Here is a 21,820-nt window from a genome sequence, read left to right as displayed (position 1 = left end):
GTCACCGAGAGAGGACTGGACCTGAATCCTAACAAACCACAATCAAACAAAAGTGCATCTCATATATACAGTGAAAACCACATTTTGGTGCATTTTGGTCACAATCCTACGTTTTCTGTCCACCAGGGTACATCTAAATAGTACTCCTTGGTCAATTTTACTGAGTGGTCCTTAAAAAAGTATAGGCTCAGAGAGTTGTTACGAAAATGTTCAAGGTAAAGACCATTCAACTTTTTATGGCTAAACTTTTCGAGTCCTTTTTAATACTCCTATTTATTATTGATGCTCTGACTCTTGTGCAAGTGAGAAGGTGAGTTAGGTGGGTGTGCCGACACGTTTCGACTTTCGTGCTGGGGACCAGGAGGATTTTGAAGAAGGTCTTCCTCAGGGCTGGGACTTTGTGATAGGATTATCGTGATCTACAATTTGTGAGGAAAGGAATAAAAAATGTAAGTGTCTCACAGTACCTGCTTATGTACATTAGCTATTTCAGTTTCACCATAAGGATATCACTGGCATACCTAGTGTGATTGAAATGCAGCGATTCAATGTTCTCCGTCTCGTCATATAAGGTTTACATCTTGGAACGTTTTGGATCTTTGTTTCTGGGGGGTTAAATAACATGAGGTCACTCCTATCCAGTTCTTGCATCAACGTCTCATTATCTGTTAGATAACTAATGAGTAAATGGGTGGTCATATTAATTCAGAGTTGTGCTTCCCATTCTCAAGCGTGATCTTGAGTGTTTAGCGGTATGGACTAATTTTAACTGAACCTCATAGTGTGGGGGCAAAGTGTCTCCGTGTGTCTCGAGGTTGTTTAACCCCTTCGGTGCTCATGACGGAGCGGTTCCGTCATGAGCGTCGGTTGAGCTGTGCTCATGACGGAACCATTCCGTCATGACCACGCCCGTTTCTATTACGGCCCAGCACCGGAGGGGGAAACGCGGTCGCACGGAAAAGGTTAAAAAGTTTCTGATCGTCTCGGTATCACCCACGTGTTTTCATGTGGCATACCGTGCGTTATAGAGAGTGACTTACAACATGTAGCGTGCCTAGTGAATCTCCATTGATTTACCGAGATCACCCTACTGTGCCCTGGTAAAGCCGTGCTTTAAACACCTTAAATTCTTCTGTTCGTCGTGATTTCTTCGGCGATGCGAGGATTCAATATCTCGGCTTACTCCTCAGGCGTCTCGGCTGCCTCGTCAGATTCTCTTAGTTGGCGGCTTATTGGCTAATTATGTTCACTTCACTGCGCGCGTCATTGGCTAACTGTGTTCACTTCACGTCGTGCGTCATTTGACATGACGCCTGCCTGACTTCCTCCTTCACCTGTTGCAGGAACAGTCCCGTGTTAGTTGCGCCTGACTTCCTCTTCTAATGTAGTCATGGCAGCAAACTTTATTTGTACACACAATGTTTGCGCCTCGTATTTTCTTTCGCTCATGACTTCAGAGTCTTCCCTGAGGTATGTTTATTACAGGACGCTGCTTGATTCATCGCGTTGGTATTCCTGTAGTGATGTTATCACGGCAGCTAGCTTTATTTATACCTTTAATGTTTGTGCTACATGTACTCTTTTTCCAAAATTCAGGATCTTCCCTTAGATGTGTGTATGGGGACACGTGTGATCTTAATTTCGTTACACTATTTTTCTTGCGTCTCGGCTCTACTACCAACTTCAATTGAAGCTCTCTTCGATTCCAAGGTTTAGTTAGCTTGCGGGCATCCACCCATCTTCCTGTTGTGGCATGGTTATATGAGACCCACTAGGTCCGCAGTCAGCCGGGGGGCGTTACAACTGTGTTTCTCTGGGATTCATGTTGCAATTATTACAGTGTGTGGTTGGATAACTTCTCTTTAGCATTACTCGTTGCGACCCACATCTGTTATATCCTCCTGCATGCGTTAATTCTGTAGCCAAGTAATTTAATTATCTAAACTTTCATACACAGGATAGAGGATCAGCTCGATATTCTCTGGAGGGGTCCTGAGCCTGCCATAGTCTGTTGGTTTGGAAATGGTCAATTACACATTGGGTAATTTGACTGTGACTAGCTATATACAGTGTACAATCTCTAATAATTCATTAAGGCCGTTTTCTGTGGTCCCAAGTCTCAAAATCATTTTTGCTTCTTCATTCAGCAGTCGTTTTTCTGGCAATCTTCCTTTGATTTGTCTGAGGACTGTCTATTTCATTTCGTTAATGTTATGGTTTACCTCCATCCAATGTTTCACCATGGGTGCTGTCCATACTTTGCACTTGATCCTGGATTTATGCTGCGTTATTCTTGTTTTGACTGGCTGTGTCATTTTGCCAACGTATGCCAATCCGCAGGGGCATATGATGCAGTATACCAAATTTGGAGTATTACAATTAGTAAACTCCTCGTGGCAAATGGTTTTATTGCCATACGTGAACTCCGTGCCTTCCACAATGTTACAACAAGCCACGCAATTTCTGCATCTGTGATGACCTTTGATTGGTGGGAGAGATAACATCGATTGTATTGATGGTTGCACCCTTTTTTTATTTGTGTTTACTCGCACCAGCATTTCCTTAATGCTGCGATTTTTCTTCAATGCGAATATTGGTAATTCTTTGAACTCGGTTAGACCTTTGACAGTTTGCCAATTCCGTCTGATTATTTTTTTTGTTTTTTTTTGTTTTTTTAAAACCTTTATTGACATCAAAAAGGAGAGACAAGTCAAGGCCTACAACCAAGCCGGCCGGCCGCAATGTGCAAAACAATCAGGAGTCACCAGGCAAATATCACATAATCAATCAGTACAAAGCAGAGGCCGTACAATCATAAAAGGGGGGAGAAGAAACACAGTAACCAAAGGGCTGAAACACAGGAGTAAATAAGGCTTAATTTTATAATATGGGGAGAGGACGTATGACAGGCTCACTTTCAATACGAAGGCATCCGATATCCCGTAACCAACATCAACATTAAGAAGGGGGCATGAGGTCAGAACATCGGGGGGGACAATATAATGCATTCAAGAAATCAGGATATGTGAGACACCATCAGCCCCTGAGCATTATCATCGTAACATGCCCACCTCCCAAGACACTACCAAGCCAGAACAGAGGGATCGGAAAGGCAATACACCAAAATCAGCCCGCCATAGTAACCTCCAGGACACCGAAAGGAAAAAAGGGGGAGGGAACGGGGTAGGGAAGGGGAAGGGGAGGGGAAAGGAAAATGGAGGGAAGACAAAATAAAACAATAAAAAGGGGAAATAAAGAAATATGAAAAACGAAAGGAAAAAGACACGCCGACACAGGCCCCCCGTGGCGGGAAGGCAGGAGACAAAAGGAGTAGCGGCCCAAGCGGGGGTATGGCGATCGGGGAGAAAGACAGCCAAAACATAGCAGGAGGAGTAACGACGCCACACCCCCCACCCGAAACACACCATAGGAGGTCGGGACAGACGCGGCCTCACGAAAAAGAGATAGAAAAGGGCCATAGAACCAGAGGACAAACAAAAAATAGAACCCAACCCACCCGTCCCACCCTGCACCCCTGTAGAAGGCTATGGCCTACCCTTCAAACAGCGTGCCTGTCGCCCTAAACCAGAACCCGAAATATAGCGAGAAGTAAGAAAGAAGAACGAGACAAAAAACAGTAAAAGCAAAGAAAAGAAGACAGGAGGGAGGAGCAGAATAATTATAATCCGAACGGGCGGCCGCAGCCCTCCGCCCCACCAGACAAGCACAGTCAACAACAGGCCAGGTCGACACCCCATCACGCGCCATAAAACAGTAGGCGAAGGGGACCTCCCACCTTTCCACGACTGAAAACATTAATGCTACTAAATCGTACACCTGGAATCAAACAGAAGTCGTACATTTCACCCCCAACCCTTTCGAGCGATAAACCCCACCCACCACATGTCAACGTAAAACCACATACTAAATACGGAATCAGCATATAATCGGGTGGAATGGCAACTAACATAGCTACGTGGGGGGTAGATAGTTCCACAAGGGAGCAACAGTCCAAACCAAAAGTGTAGATGCATCGACAATCGCAGCACGAGCAATGAAAAACAGGAGTTCAGTTGCGCCACTGGATCGGGCGAGGTGGCCCCAATTATAGACACAGGCAAAGTCATCGAAGCAGGCACAGGAGGCAGTCCACCAATAGTTTCAGGCAACAATGTCGAACAGGGTCGCAGTACAGCATCCAAGTCCCCGGGGTCCGAACCTTGAAAAGCAGGGCGCCCCAAAGTCACCGGTACATTACACGATCTTCGATCCGTGGCGGAGACACTCAAGCCAGTCGAGGGGGGCGAGGCAAGGGAGTCATCGAAACAAGAGGGCGACAAGAAGCAATGGCCGCCCAAAATGGCGGCAGATCGTGGCGGACCCACCGAGATGCCCAGGGCCAGGGAAGCGTGCAGGGATCTCAGGGCTTCCAGGATATCTCTGACCGTCGGCTCACGTCCACCAGATCCACTCCCCACACAATTAGGCAATACGGGCCCGCCGCCACAGGGTGACTCTCGTTCCAGAGGGTCGGCCGCCATTTCGTGAATCAGCCCAATCGCCGCCCACCAAGACCCCCGGAAAGAACAGTTCTCAAATGTAGGACTTTACAAGCTCCGGGGGTCCCAGCAAGGGCGGCCTCGATGCCAAAAGGATATCCGCCCAAGACGGGCTTCCGCCAGCGCCAGCACCGGTGCCCCAAACAAGCGGAGCCCGGGCCCCGAGGACCAGGGCCGCCGGACAAAGCAGCGGCGGGGAGAGACCCCCTCACAGAATCAGGTCCCGGAGCCTCCCACCCACGCCGGCCGCGCGGCCACCAGGGCAGGCCCGGGTCAGGATCGCCGGGATCTTCGCACATCGGCTCCCAACACTGGTTCTCGCTCTCGGCCGGGCCGAGAGCCGTAGGATCTCGCCGGCCAGGTCCCGGTCCAAGTCTCGCAGAGGCCCCGATCCCTCGGAGGCCACAACTCCGGAGCCACTGCACACCGAGACCCCGGGGTCGGATGGTAAGTACAAACAAGCCGTTATGTTCCAATGCCCCAAAAATGTGTCGTCCTCGGACAGGATAGAAGACAGGATAGGCAATCAGGACGGAGGGCTGCGGGAGCCGAGCTAAAGGGCGACCATCACGGCCGCGAGCTAGGCTCCTCCCCCTCTGATTATTTTTTTGACATCATTCGTGGATCCTGAGTAAGTGGTGACACAGACCAGAGGCATGTCTTTATTTTTGTCTTTCGGTGTTAATAGGCATTCCCTAGGGGTATTCCACGCCCTCTTCATTGCTCGTTTAGTCATTTTCCTTGGGTAGTTTTGTTATACCAGTTTATCCAATAAGATATTTGCATTCTTAAAGTAATCTTCCTTTTTTGAGCAGTCTCTTCTTATACGAAGAAATTGGCCGTATGGCAAGTTATCCATCAAATTTCTCTGGTGGAAACTAGAATAATGTAGCAAGGTATTGCGTTCTGTGTCTTTAGTGTATAATGCGGTGAATAATTTCCCATTCTCCTGTTGGATTTTCAAATCTAAGAAATTAATCTCCGATTTGCTCGATGTCAAGGTAAACTGTATGTGTGGGCTACGTTGATTTAGCCAGATGTAGAATTTGTTCAATGATTCCAGTGATCCCCTCCACAGCATTATGATCTATATTGATGCCAAGATTTTATGTGGCCATCGAACAAATTATTGCTGTAGATCCACCTTTCTTCATACAATGTAAGCAAGTAAACACTTAAGACATTTAGTGAAGCTACCTTTCCAAATGACAACTGTCATAGTGCAAAGAAGCAGCTGACTAAAGATATAGTGGACTGTATTGTAGTGACAGCATGTTCCTAATCCCTGGTGGGCAAGGAATCACTCTATTTACAGTAAATAAAGAAATGTAAAAGTAGGTAAAATACTAATAAGAATTGGGCATGCAAATAGGGTATGGGAAAAAGGAAACAAAATCTTAAAAGCTATTGTTCTCAATAATCAGACCAATCATATTAAACAAAAAACATGATGAAACGATCACTCCTTGCTGGATCTAGCGGATAATGTTAGAAGCACATTTAACCGTCATGGAATGGAGACCTTTCAAAGGAACAAGGCATCCCACCTTCAGTGGGGCACCAAAGGCCTCATTTTGTCTTTTTTTCCTTGAAGTCTTCCTGTTTTCAAATCTTGTTACATATGATTTCGCAAAAGTTCTACAACAATATGGGTGCGTTTATCATCTCTGTTTAAAAAAAAAAAAAAAACTATTTTTATTATTGAAATAACACACAATAATTGTAACAACTTCGTGAGCCATTTTTCATCAGACATCAGTCCTTTTTTCCTGTCAACAAATAGGATCACATTTGTGAGATTATATTTCACTACATCGTCTTGCCGGGTTCTCGTTGTTAGGTCTTCCCCTCCCGGGGACAGTTGGGGTACATACGTTTCCTCTATGCACATTCCACCTGCTCCATATTTGAACCTTTCTATTTTTTGCTTACAGGACAAGACCACGGCTTTTTAAACCTCAATTCAATGTTATACCTTTGCTAACCGAATGAGAAAACTTGAATATTGAAGCAGAGCGTGTATTCCAGCCATTCATTCCTCACTATCCTTGTATGCGAATGTCATCAATCGTGCTCCAAGCATTCCAAAGTGCTCATTGTAAAGGTACCAAGAAGTAGCAATCACGAGAACCTTTTTATAATATATACAATTTCTAACTTTGTCCTGATGCACACGTCTGAGCTTTTAGTACAATCATTAATATCAATACCTTTGTTTCTGGGATCCTGACATTGCTGAATGTCATTCGAGGTAAAGCCTTCTTAACAACTGTGCGGCGGGAAATGTTTTTTTCCCCTGCTGACTCTCCCTGAAGTAACTCTTTGCTCTCCTTTTTCTTCTTTCCAGTGAGATTTTCCCGTTGTTCCTGTTTCAAACGAAGCTCCTCCAACTGAAGCCTGAAAATAAACGGAAAATAACATATTTGGTGCCAGTGCCTAATGGCTGTCTCAGGTTTTCATTCAGCCAAATTACATTCGAGACAGTCAACACCGTTACCAACTCCCAGAGCCTTCATGCTTTCTGTGGATAAAAACACCATTCAAAAGGGGGTGAGCCTATAGAGAATATGTGTTCAACATCTGAGAGAAGCATGATATCTTGCCATGCTCAACTGTCTAACATGTGACTGACGGGGTCACGAGCTATCGTCTCGGGTGATGTCAACTGATATCACTCTATACACAGAACCAAATGAATAAAGGAAATCAGAGCAACTCTTAAAGATGCAAAAACTCTGTTTTAGAAGAATTTTAATAAAATGTTTATATAATAGAAGTGTGTACATTACTTTCTTGGAGATGTAAAGTGAAAAAAAGCAAAAATCTATTGATCAAACGGTGTTAGATCTGGCTTCTTTCGCCGTGGTCTCCCCTGACGTGTTGGCCACTGACCTCCTGTTTGAACCTTGCTTTGCTGGCGTAGGACTTTGAGGGCTTTGACTCTGCTAGGCAGTGCCAAAATGCTGTGCTTGTCATATACATACTGGTGATTGGTGTACATCCTTGGCTGATTTGAGATAGTAGTAAGTTGCTCGTCTAGGGGTAAGAAATATACCTAGGGCATGTACCTCAAATGCTCCTCTGTGGGCTGCAGCAATGGTTGTGCCACCCACGGAGGTAGCTCTTCAAAGGTGCCACAGGTTTGCCCTGGCAGGTCCTGTGTGTGCAGGTTACTGTTACTTAGCTTGCCATTTAAAAAGCTACTTGCCAATGTTCTGCATGTCTCTTGCTACATCGGAGTAGTTCCTGGGGGCAAGTTGTGGTGTCGGGAATAGGTAGGGCATGTGCGCGTGTAGGCTACATGCACTGGTAGTGAATGACACCGGGTGGTAAGTCTGGCTTCTCGCATTGATTGATATGAGGGTTCTAAGGAAAGGCTATTGAGCTGTATTTCCTGAGTGCAGAAGAGTGTCAGTATAGTGTTTGATATTGATGCATTATTGCAAGTGGTTTCAACATTATTAACATGGAAATGCTACTTTGGGAAAGTTGGAATTTATGTGCTCATGGTTCTTTTGTGCCTGTCGGCCTGTCTCCAATCCACATCTGGGTGCTGGGGCAATAACTACATCGGTGCATTCCTGATAGATGGCCATAATGTGGGGGCTCAAGGGAAACTGCAGAACTCTAGCTAAGAGGTACGGATAAGAGGGGGTGGAACTGGCACCTACATTCCAAGGGGTAGGGTCCTGGCTCCAATAAAGATATTGATCAAACCTCCCAGGGTAGGATGGCAGACAGGACAAAATTTAGAGAGGGCCAGTGCATTTTAAACATGGCGTTTTGAACCGATTTAATCTTCAAAGGCCTTTGTGAGTATAACCACTGAGGCTTTGCCCTCAGGAATCTGAGATGCTTTTGGAATTGGACCCATACTGTGCTGGTTCGACGCTGGTACATCGACAAGAGGAACCATTGAGGCAGGAGGGATTATCCGCAAACTTGTGGTGGCCTGGAGTTTGTCGTTATCCAGGAAGGGGACTATCACTTGGTGGATTTTGCCTGGATGTTGCTGAACTGCAGCTAATGCCAACTGTTGTGGCTCAGGTCCCTAAGAACTCTCCAAGGGCCGGGTTGCAGGCCTCCTGACAACAAGATCCCAATGACAAAAGGAGTTCTCCCCATTTCCATTAGATTGCAAGGACGAGTGTGGCGGATAACGGGTGGAAGTAATCATCGGTTGGGACAAGGACCGTCCTGACGTCTGCAGTGATCACACTATGCAGAGAAGTGAGCTTGTAACAATCAGCAGCCCACCTGGCGGTGCCAAAGTGTGAGGACCTGAGCTTACAAAGGAAAATCTGTGCTAGCTTGTACCTCATAGCGTGTGGTGTCCGAGGAGTGTTGGGGAGGGTTGCTAAGTCCATAGACCTGACCTGAAAGCCTAGACTGTCTACGACTTAAAGATCGAAAGGATGACAGGCCTCATTTCGAGGTCACCAGCTCCTTCTTGCTGGACCCATGCCACAAGGTACTCTGGTGTTGAGGATATCATGACAGGATCCATGAGGTCCCGTTTGCCTTGTGTGCACCCACAGCTGGCTGCCTAGAGCAACTGCAGCTCGTGCCTCTGCTGGAGGGAAAACATTTCTCCAAATTGGAAGCACGCCAGCCTCCGGTGTCACAGTCTTTGGTGTGCAGGGGGCTATTAATCTCAGACTCGTGAAGTTGTTGGTGGGTGCCTGAGGTCCTAATCTGGAGGGACAAAATCAAGTAACTGTTTCCTTCCACTTAAAGTGTTCTTGACAAACTAATCAAAGTGTTTTGATAGCTGGTGCCAAGTGTATCATGGGCTGGGGTGGTTTGAGTGGCTGGGTCAAGAGGCATAGTCAAAACCTGTGATTTCTAGACCATAACAACTGTACGGGGTATGGGATATGGGATATTGAGAATGTCAATTTCAATGCTAATGTGATAGCGGGAAAGTGGAATACCTCTGAACATATGTTTCTGTCATTGTTGATGTGGGAGGAATAGCTAGGATCGTGAACACCTCAGGGAAGTACAAGCATGGGTTCATATCTCTTATGAGGCTGAGGGGCAAATGGGGCATGTAAATACATATGACTAGTGAATATATGGTCATGGCATTGTGCTGCTAATGGGAAAGTTCAACAATTGCCAATACCTGTAAAACATACATTCAATGTGTATGTCGTTTTCAATGTGTGTGTAATACAAAGACCAGTGTTTTATACATGCGGTTTGGAGTCTTTTTGTAGTGTACTCAGTGTGTTGCAAGGGCGGTGTTGGGCCAATACTTTGCACTTTGACCCTGAGGATAAGCCTGACTGCTCAGTGCCAAGCTACCCAAGGGTGAGCGCAGGTTATTGGATGAGTGTATCGTACTCATCCTATCTAGGACGGTGGATTCTGGCTCGCTTAGATGCGTCTCAGCGGACCAGAAACCTCTGAGTCTAACAAATAGGTTTGACATTTTTTCACAATAGGGTTGCATTCAATGTAATGTACATGGGTATCATTTCATTTCTTAGCTATACCACCGTTTTATTTGTAGAGGTTTCTATTAGGAGTTTGTTTACCAGTGAATCTAAGAAAGGACCACTGAGTGTCTATATGGGGTCGTGCACTTATTCATGCAAGCCCTCATGAATCTTTAAAATAGGTTTGAAAACTGTATGCAAATGATTCCCAAATAAAGAAAATTTACATGTATACCGAGAAATCCAAGCTTGGTCCAACCTGCTGTGTTTACATTTTGAGAAATGAATGGAGAATGTGAGATTCAATTACTAAGAATAGAAAAATGAGAAATAGCCTGCACAGGGCTTTATACTCTCTTTATAAAAAAAAGTGATTGAAAACACAGCTTGAAGGTAAAGAGAGAGTGTGGCTGTGGCCCCAATTATAGCTCACCATGGGTCTAAACAACCACTGGCAAAGCCAATAGGTCTCGCCTATAGGCTTTGCCAATGCAATTTTCTGATGCTGTGCAGTATTGGTATAATAATATGAGACGCGACACAACCATTGTTTCCAGTTATGTCATTCTGTAGGCACACACATGCGCCACCACGCATGCGCTTGCCGACATAATGTGGTAGTTGTCATTTTTTTAAATGTATTTACTGATCCAATATGGGTGACTTGGATCGGTAAAGTGAATGCACAAAATAAAAATTTTAAAACGGTCGGCAAGGGGTAGTGGGCAACATATCAGCAGGTGGGAGGAGCAGGTGGAGAATGAGGAGAAAAGCAGCTCGAGGGAAAGAGCAACATGATGTAGAAGAAGCACACAACAGAGTAAACAACAGGGAGCGCGGGAAACCTGGGAAGAAGCACACCAGAAGCAGCACACAAGGGAGGGAGGGAGCAAAAGATCGGGTGGGGGAGAACCACAGGAGGCAGAGAGCAACTTAAAGTGCGGGGGTAATGGGGAGAGAAGCGATAGAGAGTGCAGTCAGCATAAGAGGGTATAAACAACATGGGCATCGGAGGATTGATATTTCACAATGGGAGATGGTGTGCTTAATTAGAAAAAGTAGCTCCCTAAAAGTAAGCAGTGGAAGGATACAAGGCAGACATCCAAAAGGCTGGTATAGAGGCTATGCTACAAGGAAGGTCAAATACAAGAAGAGGAAGCAAGAAGCAACAAATGAGAGTGACAGAAAAGCCAACCAATATTGGAAAATCAGTGCAGACGCTATGCACAGCTGCTACTTTGTGTCGCTCGAGTAGATTTTCTACTCGAGCTGAAGCTTCCTCACCACAAACGAATGGTTTCTCAACGCATGCAGTCACGACCATCAATGACCACCCGCGTTGAGAATTGTCGCTGGGGGTGGTCCACAGTTGGATTTCCCTCGCTTGCGCTCGCCAACTTACCGGAGAGCGGAAAACTCTGCAAACTTCGACAACGGAGCGGAGTTCACCGCCCAGGCATACTTAAATCGAGAAGAATGACAGCAGCTGTATCTCAACTATCAAGGACCATTTTTAATTCTTCTGTCACTGCAAGTAGCATTGTTTCTGTGCTGCATCCCAGTCTAAATCCAGCTTGAGCAGGATGTAAAATGTCATGGGTTTCCAAGAATGTGGAGAGGTGATTTCTTATTAGTTTGTCCATAATTTTGCGGACTCCAAGGAGGAGACAGATAGATTTGTAACTCTCGACTAGCTCTGGATTCAGCGATGGTTTTTTATTAGGGGAAAGATAATTGCGTGCTTTCACACGTCAGGTACCCTGCTACTATTCAGAGATAGGTGGTATAAATATGTGAGAGCTGAGACTATGAAGTCCATGCTTTCAGCAGAATATCAAGGGGGGCCGGTTCCAGTGGGGAGAATGATTTTATGGTTTTGGCTATGTTGATGATGTCCGTCACACTGATGTGAGGAAACGCAGGAAGTTCTCTCTTGGTCCTGACTCCAGAGATCTTATTGTTAATCTGGTCACTGAGATCAGAAGCCACGATGAGCTGATCGCAAATAAGATGAGCTTTTGTGAGATTGTAGTTAGTTAATGAGTCGCAACAAGACTCAGCGGTGGGGAGGTGTGGGGGCAGGGCTCAGCCTAAACTCTGGCTCTGAGGTTTCAAAAAGAATTTGTTTATTTTGTACAGTTGCTTCAAGGAATTGGAGGAACTATCAATTCTCAGGGCTATGTCATCCATCTGGGCTTTCCTGATGGCGTAGCAATACTTTTTAAATGTTTTTTTGTCAGTTTGCATGTGTCATCCTCTATTTCCTTTCCTTTACAATTCTGCTGAGAACCTTTAGGATTTTATTTAAAGTCTAGGTTTTTTGCTCAGTCTCACATGGATCAACTCACATAGTGAGTTTTTTACCCAGTCATTGAAGACTGTAAATGATGTAGAGACGTTGTCATGAATTTCGGTAATGGAAGTAAGTAAGTACGACCTTTCCTCAGCTGGTTGTATCTAGTTTAGACCATAGTCTAGTTGCCTTTGGCTGCCCATCTATAGGAGATTTATTCACCATTATTGGGAATGAAAAAGAAATAATAAAATGGTCTGACCAGCACCCAGCGAGGGGGGCTTTTACTGACATACAGTGAATAATAGTGAAGACTGAGGCAAGTAGAAAACTTTTTTTATGAGAGGTGGATTTGACTAACTGCGAAAGCTGTATAGCGCAAAGATTGTGTAACAAATGTACTGTCTATTCACATTTGCTTTCCTCTAGGTGCATGTTTATGTCGCCTAGCAGCATGACATTTGTGTACTGCAGACTATTTGAGGCCTGAATGTCAGGCAGGACATATAAAAAGTCAGTGGCTGACCCTGGGGGGCAATAGGAAAGGAGTCCTAAAAAGGACAAGGTAGGGGAGATTTAATTCTTAAACAAAAGAGTTTTGCATCCCGGGATCGATATAAGAGTGAAGTTAGGCTTTTGAAAATCTCAGCAACCTGACCACTCACTTTGTCAGCCCGATTGCACAAGGTGATCGAATACCCTTGTTGGAGTGCTACTGCAATAACAGGTAAACAGTCCGCTTTTAGCCAGGTTTCTGTGAATAATAAGGCTTCTGGCTGTTTATCCTACGGAAATTCAAAAACGGCAAGCTTGTGCTTAGGAAGGGACCTATAATTAACTAAGAACACATGTTACTGGTGGTCACTCTTATTCTGAAGGGTATGTGCAGTCATAACTTGGCTGAAAGGTGGGTCAATTACCTTCTTTGGGCTTTAAATGTTCTACTGTGTACCTACAGGCCCCACATTTATTGGGTAGGCTACCAGGATTCAAAGAATGATAACATTTCTTATCTACAGGATAATGCAGTTGTTTTAATCTAACCAACAAGTAGCTGATCGGCCATGTGGTCAGGCATGTGGGCAGTCTGGCCACTGTCTTGTGCAGACAGGGTTGCCTTTGGTGCGCCTTTGGCACTCCAGAGGCGCATACGAGCACTGGCTCTCATTAAATAATGAGCTCAGGCAAAAACACTAGAGTGCGAACAAACATTGTGCCTCTGGTATAGGTGGACAAGTTACTTACCTTCGGTAATGCCTTATCTGGCTGAGACATAATCTAGCCGTAGATTTCTTACCTTCGAACTTCCAGGCGTCAGGCTGGATCCGGAAGATTTATCCCTTAGCAGTACCCCTGTGCGCTGGTAGGTGGAGTCAGTCGACTCCGCGTGACGTTTTAGGCATCGTGACGTCCGCATCATCAATATAACTGCCACTCAGGCGCAATGACGTCAGTACTTTTCACGACTTTCTACGCCACAAGCGCGAAGCCATGAAGTGAATGACCATGGTGTGTTGAAAAGGAACAGCTAGGGGAACATCCCGGACACTAAAAACAATTTCGCAGTGTGAGGAGGATAGGTGGGTCAGTAAGGAATCTGCGGCTAGATCATGTCTCTACCAGATAAGGCATTACCGAAGGTAAGTAAATTGTCCACCTGATAGATACATCTAGTTGCAGATTCCTTACCTTTGAACAGATACCCAAGCAATAATTTCCATGGAGGAGGGACTGCGGAAACGTTTTAGACCAGAAAATCCGGCAGAACAGAGCACCCACGTGGCAACTTGACAGATATCAGCAACGAGAGCCCCACGCTGGATGGCTGTGGTGGCTACCTTTGCCCTGGTGAAATGGGCTCTAAGGAATTTAAAAGGCTGCTCCCTTGCCAAGGCGTTGCAGATTTTTATACAGAGGACTACCCAACAGGAGATGGTCCAGTTTTGAATAGCACACCCCCTCTTTGCTTGCACGTATTCTATAAAGAGTTGGTCATCCACCCGGAACTCTTTAGTGCAATCAAGATAGAATGTGAACGCTCTTTTTGAGTCCAGATGGTGGAGAAGCTCCTCTTCTCTGGAAGGATGCGGAGGTGCATAGAAATTGGGAAAGGTAACGGACTGTCCCAGATGAAAGGGAGTTAAAACATTGGGCAAAAAGGACACCCTCGTTCTCAGCACCACTTTCTCCAGAAAAACTGTCAGGTAAGGAGGCTGTGATGACAGTGCCTGCAGTTTGCGCACCCTCCTAGCAGAGGTAATTACTAGTAAGAATGCTGATTTGATGGTGAGCAACTGTGAAGGGCAGTTGTGCATCAGCTCAAACGGTGTGCACATCAATAAAGGTGAGGTCCAAATTAAGGTCCCATTGTGGCATAAGAAAAGGAGAAGGGGGAAGCAAGTGGGTTAATCCCTTTAAAAACCTCTGCACCAGAGGGGACTTGGAAAGTAAAGGCTGATCTGGTAGCTGAAGAAAAGCTGAAAGGGCCGAAAGATAGCCCTTCAACGTGGCCAAGGCAGAGCCCTGCTGGGCTAAGGAAAGGATAAACAAAAGGACATCTGCCAGGGAGGCAGACAAGAGATCAATGGACCTTTCTGAACAATATATACAAAATTGGTTCCATCGGTAGGGGTATATTGATTTCGTGGAGGTACGCCTGGCTGCCAGAATAACCTTACAGACTTCAGAAGGGAGGTCAAAAGCTGTCAACTGTCGCCACTCAATTTCCACGCAAGGAGGCGGAGAGTGGGCAGGTTCGGGTGGAGAACCCTCCCTTGCTGCTGCCACAGAAGATCCTCCCGAAGGGGCAACCTGATTGGAGGATCGATGCTCATGTCTAGAAGCTCGGGATACCAAACTATACATGCCCAGTCTGGAGCCACTAGAATGACTTGTGACCGATCGCTCCTGATCTTCTTGAGCACTCTGGGCATGAGTGGTATGGGAGGAAAAGCGTATAAGAGGCCTGACCCCCACTCGCGGCGAAAAGCGCTGCAGAGCAAGAGTCACCTTGAAAACTCCAGCACACAAAACTGCTGACATTGCGCATTCTATTCAGAGGCAAACAGATCTAATGAAGGCTCTCCCTAGTGCTAAAAGAGGCCTTGGGCTTGGGGCTGGGAAAAGGGCCAAGAGATTAGGGCCACCAATAGATGTTGGGTTGTCTGCACATGATCAAGACATATATCTTCCCAGCATTCAAGTTTAAACAATGTTTTTACAACCACCGACAACCTCCTCCAGACACAACCTTAGCGAAGTAGCTGTAAGAAAATAAGTTACTTACCTGTAACTGAAGTTCTCCAGTACTGGTATCTTTTATAGATTCACATGCTTGAATCATCCCCAGTCATCGAAGTGCGAGTCCCATGTTACCATAATAAAGCAGTATGTATCACTAATATAGCCTATAATGGCAGTGAAAAAGTCAGCTTAATAGCCTATCTCTGTCCTTTAAAAATAAAAAAAATGACCAAGATTGAATTAGAACCAATCAGGTGACAGTACCCTCAGTGGCTGAGTCCCTCAGATTTTCTAGCACAAGTGGGAATAAATAATCCCGAGCTATAAGGAGAGCCTCTTTGGGGAGGAGGATGAGTCGCGTGCGAGTCTATTAACAATACCAATACAGGAGAACTGCAGTTACAGGTAATCTATTTTCTTCTCCAGTATTGGAGCTTTCATGGATTCACATGCTTGAATCAGAATAGCAAATAGTTACTGTATTTGTACATCTTGTAGTATAGCTCAAATAACAGATGGTGGGTAGACAATATATACATAACATTCATATGCAATTTAAAAAAATTAATATAGGATGAGGCAAGATGGCGACTGTGTGAGAGACTGTGGCGGTCGCTACCCTGCTGCTTGGGGTTGTTTGATGAGGACATGATGTCCAGAAGCTATTTGAACAGACGCACTGAATTTATAATTGTTATTTTTTTTTTTGAGAGCCAGTTGCTAGAGTGTTAGAGCGTTTGTTGTTTGAGTTGGGATAGAAAGTCTTTGTCCTGAACAGTATCTAGTGTTGCGACCTAGTAACAGAATCTTCTTGGATGGATGAGTTGATGATCTTTGATAATTCACAAGGACACCTAGTTTGTGAAACAACCTCAGGTTCTAAATGTAGTGACATGGAACCAACCTTGGCACTGACCGTGACGGTTATGGGAAACCTATTGAAGCTATATCTCTAGCACAATCTAGTTTTACTGATGAGGACGTTTCAACCCCTGCAGAATCTTTTTTGTTTCTGTCCTTTCTGTTTTGCGGCTGAAATTCTATGGATGTGGCAATGGCTGACTACATCTCGTGGTTATACCTGCCTCATAATGCCAGTGCATTGGCTGCCTGTACAGCAGCATCGGGCATAGTTGAGAACGCCTCTTTGCTGGTTAGGTGGGGTTATGAGTGACACGGTTTTCCATGACTGCAATTCCTCCCAGATATATCAACAATTGGAATAGGTCTCACAGCTTTTCTATTTAAAACCAGAAAGAGAACAAACAAATGCGTATTTGCTTTTGGAAGTTGGAAGCGTTTGGCCGCTTGTTCCTTTAGGGTCTGCAAACTATCAAAAATCATCAGGTGGGGAATCCAGAGGTTGTGGGCCTTCTCTCTATCATCACCAGATGTGAACAGGCTGCTCCCAGGAGTAATGGCAATATTTGATACTGGGAACACTCTTTCAGAGGCAGGGGCATCGGAGGATGTGGACATATTAGGCACAATGTGACCTTGCAGGCTCTGGAAAGTGTTGGTAGTAATCCTGTAACATGCCTTGTAGGTCTAGTATTAGAGCTACATAGACTTGACTCATGCTCTGAATTTGGAGATGGAGCGAAGTAGTGAAATTGCTCCACACATTTTCTCTGAATATATTGCTGACTGTTGTAGACATGCTCATATTAGTACCATTCATTTGTGAAATTAAGTTATTCTGGAATGTAGGAGAGTAGGGTCTGCTTCCTATAGTCACTCCCACTTTGTTGCTGTGATTCTCTCATTTTTCGACTTTAGTGTGGCTGAGGACCTGCTAATCAGACCCACAGCCCAGCTGTTCTCTCTCTAAATTGGTACCATGTACTTTAGGTACCTACCAGATTGGTTACTGGGTCACTCTTGTGAGCCCCTGTATAGTGTACCATAGGTACCCAGGGCATAGGTGTACCCTAGGCCTACCAGGGGCTGCAGCATGTATTGTGCCACCCCTGGTTTGCCTTCCAAACTGGAACCACAGGTCTGTTCACACAGCCTGGGTAAGGTGGTGTAATCACCCCTTACCTAGATATAGTATACCTATATCTACCTTCACATATAGACACATATACCCCTATAAGCCACTCATATGGTAGGCCTCGACAATCCTGGAGGCAGAGTGCTTGGTTCTATGTGAGAGGGTGCCCTAGCATGAGCTTAGCCCCTCTGCAGCTTTTGGAACTATCTCTTTATAGCTGTTCTATGATATAGCCCTACTATATACTCTTAAGTGCATTATAATCCTCGCGGTTAATGCTAACTTTGGTTTGGCTTCATCAAAACATGTCGTGTAAGGTGTCAAACACTTTGGAATACTACCCTCCCCCCCGCCAATTCTGGAAGCGGGGGTAGCATTCCACCCTTCTAGAGGGAGAAGACGTGTAGTTACTGGTTTACCCGGTTAAAGTTAAACAGAGCCTCAGCATCACAAAATGGATGCTGCTGCCACAGACAAGAGTCTGACCTTCTGCTGCTGGACGAAACTCCGGCAGGGGAGGCCTGGACAATAGGTTTCCTGTCCACCTCTCCAGACAGGGGTTTTGTGTATTGGGGCAAGGAGGGCTGCATTCAGTGAATGCTTCTAGACACTGCCGGGGGCACACAAGGTGCTCCATGCATAGCCCGGTTCAAACCAGTTGCTGGGGCACTCCAGCCCCAGCTCTGGCGCAAAACTGGACAAAGGGAAAGGGGTGTAACCACCCCCTTCTCAGGTCCACCCATAGGAGGGACCGAGTCAGGTAATCCAGACCCCATTCTTAGTCTAAGTATAGGAGCTGTGTCCCTAGGACTTTAGATTATCCTGGATGAATCTTTGAAAGACATATCTTGGACCTTCGACATTCCATTCTGACAGGAAGACGGAAGACATCTCCCTTGTGGTCAACAAGTGACCACCCTGTGCAAACCGGCACCAACAGCATCTTTGCCGGTCTGCAGTTTCAAGGCTCCCGTCAGAACTCGAAGACTCTGCGACACAAGAACTGGACTTCCAGACTTCTCTGACCCCGACCCACATCCACAGCAAAGCTGAGACCCGTGGCGGACACGAGAGACGTGAGACCGGACATCTTGGACATCCTGCATTTTGCTACCTGCACTCTTTTCCTGAAGCCTCAGTAAGTTGTGCATTGGGGTACGAGAAGCCCCAGCCCCGAGCACCATTTGCACTGAAGCCCAGGCCCCCACACTCCGCGAGTGTCCTGTGGGCCCCGCCTTTGCATTTGAGCTCAACGCGTCTTCCCGGTTCCTAGTTTGTTGGCTAGTGAACCCCCTGAAGACTCCATTTGGAATTTGACTTGCTTTCCTGGTTGCTCCTGGCTTCTCCAGCTTCCCTGAAAAGGAGAAGCGCCACAGACCTTGCTGGTCTACAACAGAGCCAATCTTGACATCCTGTGTGGGTTGCAGATGCCAAGGCTTGTTGGGTCCAATCCGGATACCGACACCACAGTCATCTAGATTCATCGTGGGACAGCCCGAATTCAGCGCCTGGTTATCGTCGATGCCTCCTGGACCTCGTGGCTGAAGAGACATACTCACCTTCTTCACTTACAAGCACCCGACATCGCCTGGTTCCTTCCTGGTACCTTCCTGGTCACTGGCTAGTGACCCAGACTCTGTCCCCTCTGCTTTCAGGTTCTTCACATCTCAAATCCACCCTTGGATCCACCTGGCCAATTTTCCTCTGGTCGCCTGCAGCACTTCTTTGCAGCTCTCCATAGGAAACGACGACAAAACCGGGCACGAAAAGACACCTATGCACCCGGCTCCCCTGGGTGAGGTAACACGAGTACTCCGGTGCTCTCATGGGTCTTGACTCTCGAAGTGTCCTAGTTTAAAAGGGTTCCATCCTAGTCCATCCGGAAGTGTCCTTAAATTGTATATTTGTAACTTCTTTGTTTCCCATAGAAAGTCAATCGTAACCCGCGTCTGTGTTTAGACACTGCACGCGTCTCCCGTGGGCCTCCTACTTCCTAACCCTTGGTTGTTTAGTGTAGCCCCAGCAATTCCACAGGCCCCAGGCCTGCTTTCTAACACTAACGTGGTACTTATATCACTTTCTAAGTATATGGTTTGTGAGGCACCTAGGGCATAACGTATACTGTGCAACTTATCATATATTAACTGTGTGACTTGTATTGTATGTTTACCTCTGCCCTCATAAAGAGTGCAGAGGGGTTGTGTTTAGATTAAATACATACATATATACCTTGTGTGGTGTCCTCTCATTTGGTACTCAAGGGATTATATATGGTAAAACAACTTGCTTAACTCGCCTACTGAAGTCTTAGCCTGAAGACTGCTGGTTCATGCTACCACTAGGATAGCTTTCTATAAGGTTGACTTTACAACCACCATCAATAAGGGTCGATTAGACTGGTGCAAGGTGCCCACTAGAAATAGTGAACATCATATGCCAGGCTAACTTCTCACATGCATTATGTGTCTTTTGTTCTTGTTGCTGACTACGGTGCTTTTGTTGTTTGTATTGTCATCGAGATTGTAGTTGACGAGGTGGACGTAGATGACTAGGCGGACGTCGACAATGTTGGCCGTCAACAAGGCCTTCGCCGTAGACGTGGCAGTTGTAGAGGGTGCAGTCAGATGAGGCCACCGCAGTCGAGCCATCGTAGATATGGTTATCGTAAGTGAGGTTATCGCAGTCGAGGCTGTCATCATAGACTACCGTTAGAGACAACCATCATAGATGAGGCCGTCGTAGACAAGGCTGTCATAGACAACTGCCACAGACGATGCCATTGAAGATGAGGCCATCATAGAGGAGGCAATCATATAGGAGGCCATTTATAGATAAGGCCATTGTTGCTAAGGCTGTTGTCGACAACCGTCGTAGATGACCACTGTAGATGAGGCTGTTATCAACAACCTTCGTAGATGACTCTCATAGCCTATGCCATTGCAGATTAGGCCACCACAGATAAGGCCATTTGTAGATGAGGCCAATGTAGATGAGGCCATCATAGATGAGGCCATTGTAGATGAGACCGTCGTAGATGACCATCGTAGACGACCATCGTAGATGAGGCTGTCGTAGACTGTCATTGTAGATGACCATCGTGGATCAGGCTGTTGTAGAAGTTCATCATAAACGACCATCGTAGATCAGGCTGTCATAGACGGTCATCGTAGATGAGGCTGTTGTTGACGACCGTTGTAGATGAGGCCGTCATAGACGACCATTGTGGATGAGGCTGTCATAGGCGAAGATGTCGTAGATGACCGTCGTAGAGGACCATCATAGGTCAGGCCGTTGTAGAAGAGGCTATTGTAGAAGAGGCTCTCATAGGCGACAGTCGTAGATGAGGCCATCATATATGACCATAAAAGACAATGTCATCATAGACGAGGCCATTATTTGTGAGGCAGTAATAGTCAACATGGTTGTTAACGATGATTTTGACTGCAGTTTTGACATAGAAGCCTCATTGTCAGGTTATGAGGATTTCCCTGATGTAGTGTCGGGGCTGAAGAGTGAGTTGTAGGGTGTGCCTCTGAGGAAGTTTTTTCAAATTGTCGCTCTCTCTCTGTGAGAAGTGCCTTATCAAGACTCATAGTTAGTCTTTTTTATGGCTTTTCTACGCACCCTTTGGAGACTCTATGGGAGACCTCTCCTATTGACCTCTCCTATGAGATGGAGGAATCCTCACTGTCCTAATCAGAAGCGATTTAAGTTTCTGTAGTCCTAACATTAGCCTCATCTCTCTGAATGTGAGAGTTTTTGAGGGAAAGGTTAGACATATTTTGGAGTTCATTACCTTGTTTCCTGCTACTCTGACATATTAGTGCCAGTGTCAGAGAAATTAAATATGAAATATAATCTTGAATGATCCAAAAAGAAATAAAAGCTGAAGAAACTGAGCAGAGCTCAGGGAGACTCCCTTCACACGACGTGCGGTAGCAAATCTGAGGGACTCAGCCTGTGTTGGGAATGTTCTAGAGGGAGCTATTGCCTGATTAGTTATAGTTCAAGTTTGGTTCTTTTTTAAAAGAGATATAGATAGGCTATTAAACTGACTATTTCATTGCCATTATAGGCTATAATAGTGATACATACTGCTTGACTATGGTACAGTGGAACTCCCACTTTGACGACAGGGAATGGTTCATGCATGTGAATCTATGAAAGATCGAATACTGGTGAATTGCAGTAACCTGGAAGAGGGTGAGGATCATCTGAGTATCATCAGCATAAGTGATCACTGTGAACCTATGCCGTTCAAAGATCTTAGCCAGAGGGAGCATGT

General features: G+C 45.7%; 1 protein-coding gene and 1 long non-coding RNA gene across 3 annotated transcripts in view; one reads left to right on the top strand and one right to left on the bottom strand.

The window, feature by feature from the left end:
- LOC144824132 (uncharacterized) overlaps positions 1–7,026 on the top strand; it is a 64,281-nt gene extending 57,255 nt beyond the window's left edge. For both annotated transcript variants that reach the window (XR_013608908.1, XR_013608907.1), the window contains exon 3: positions 6,907–7,026. This is a non-coding gene — a long non-coding RNA (uncharacterized LOC144824132). The remainder of the gene's footprint in view (positions 1–6,906) is intronic.
- The window catches only part of TTLL13 (tubulin tyrosine ligase like 13), a 609,087-nt gene that overhangs the window by 355,941 nt on the left and 231,326 nt on the right, over positions 1–21,820 (bottom strand). Inside the window, 1 exon segment of the mRNA XM_078683250.1 lies at positions 6,770–6,956. Coding sequence (XP_078539376.1) covers positions 6,770–6,956 — 187 coding nt within the window.

This window comes from Lissotriton helveticus, chromosome 3_1 (assembly GCF_964261635.1).
Source record: "Lissotriton helveticus chromosome 3_1, aLisHel1.1, whole genome shotgun sequence".
Taxonomy (NCBI): domain Eukaryota; kingdom Metazoa; phylum Chordata; class Amphibia; order Caudata; family Salamandridae; genus Lissotriton; species Lissotriton helveticus.
The sequence above is the reverse complement of the archived record's forward strand: the minus strand, read 5'-3'. Positions and strand labels throughout refer to the sequence as shown.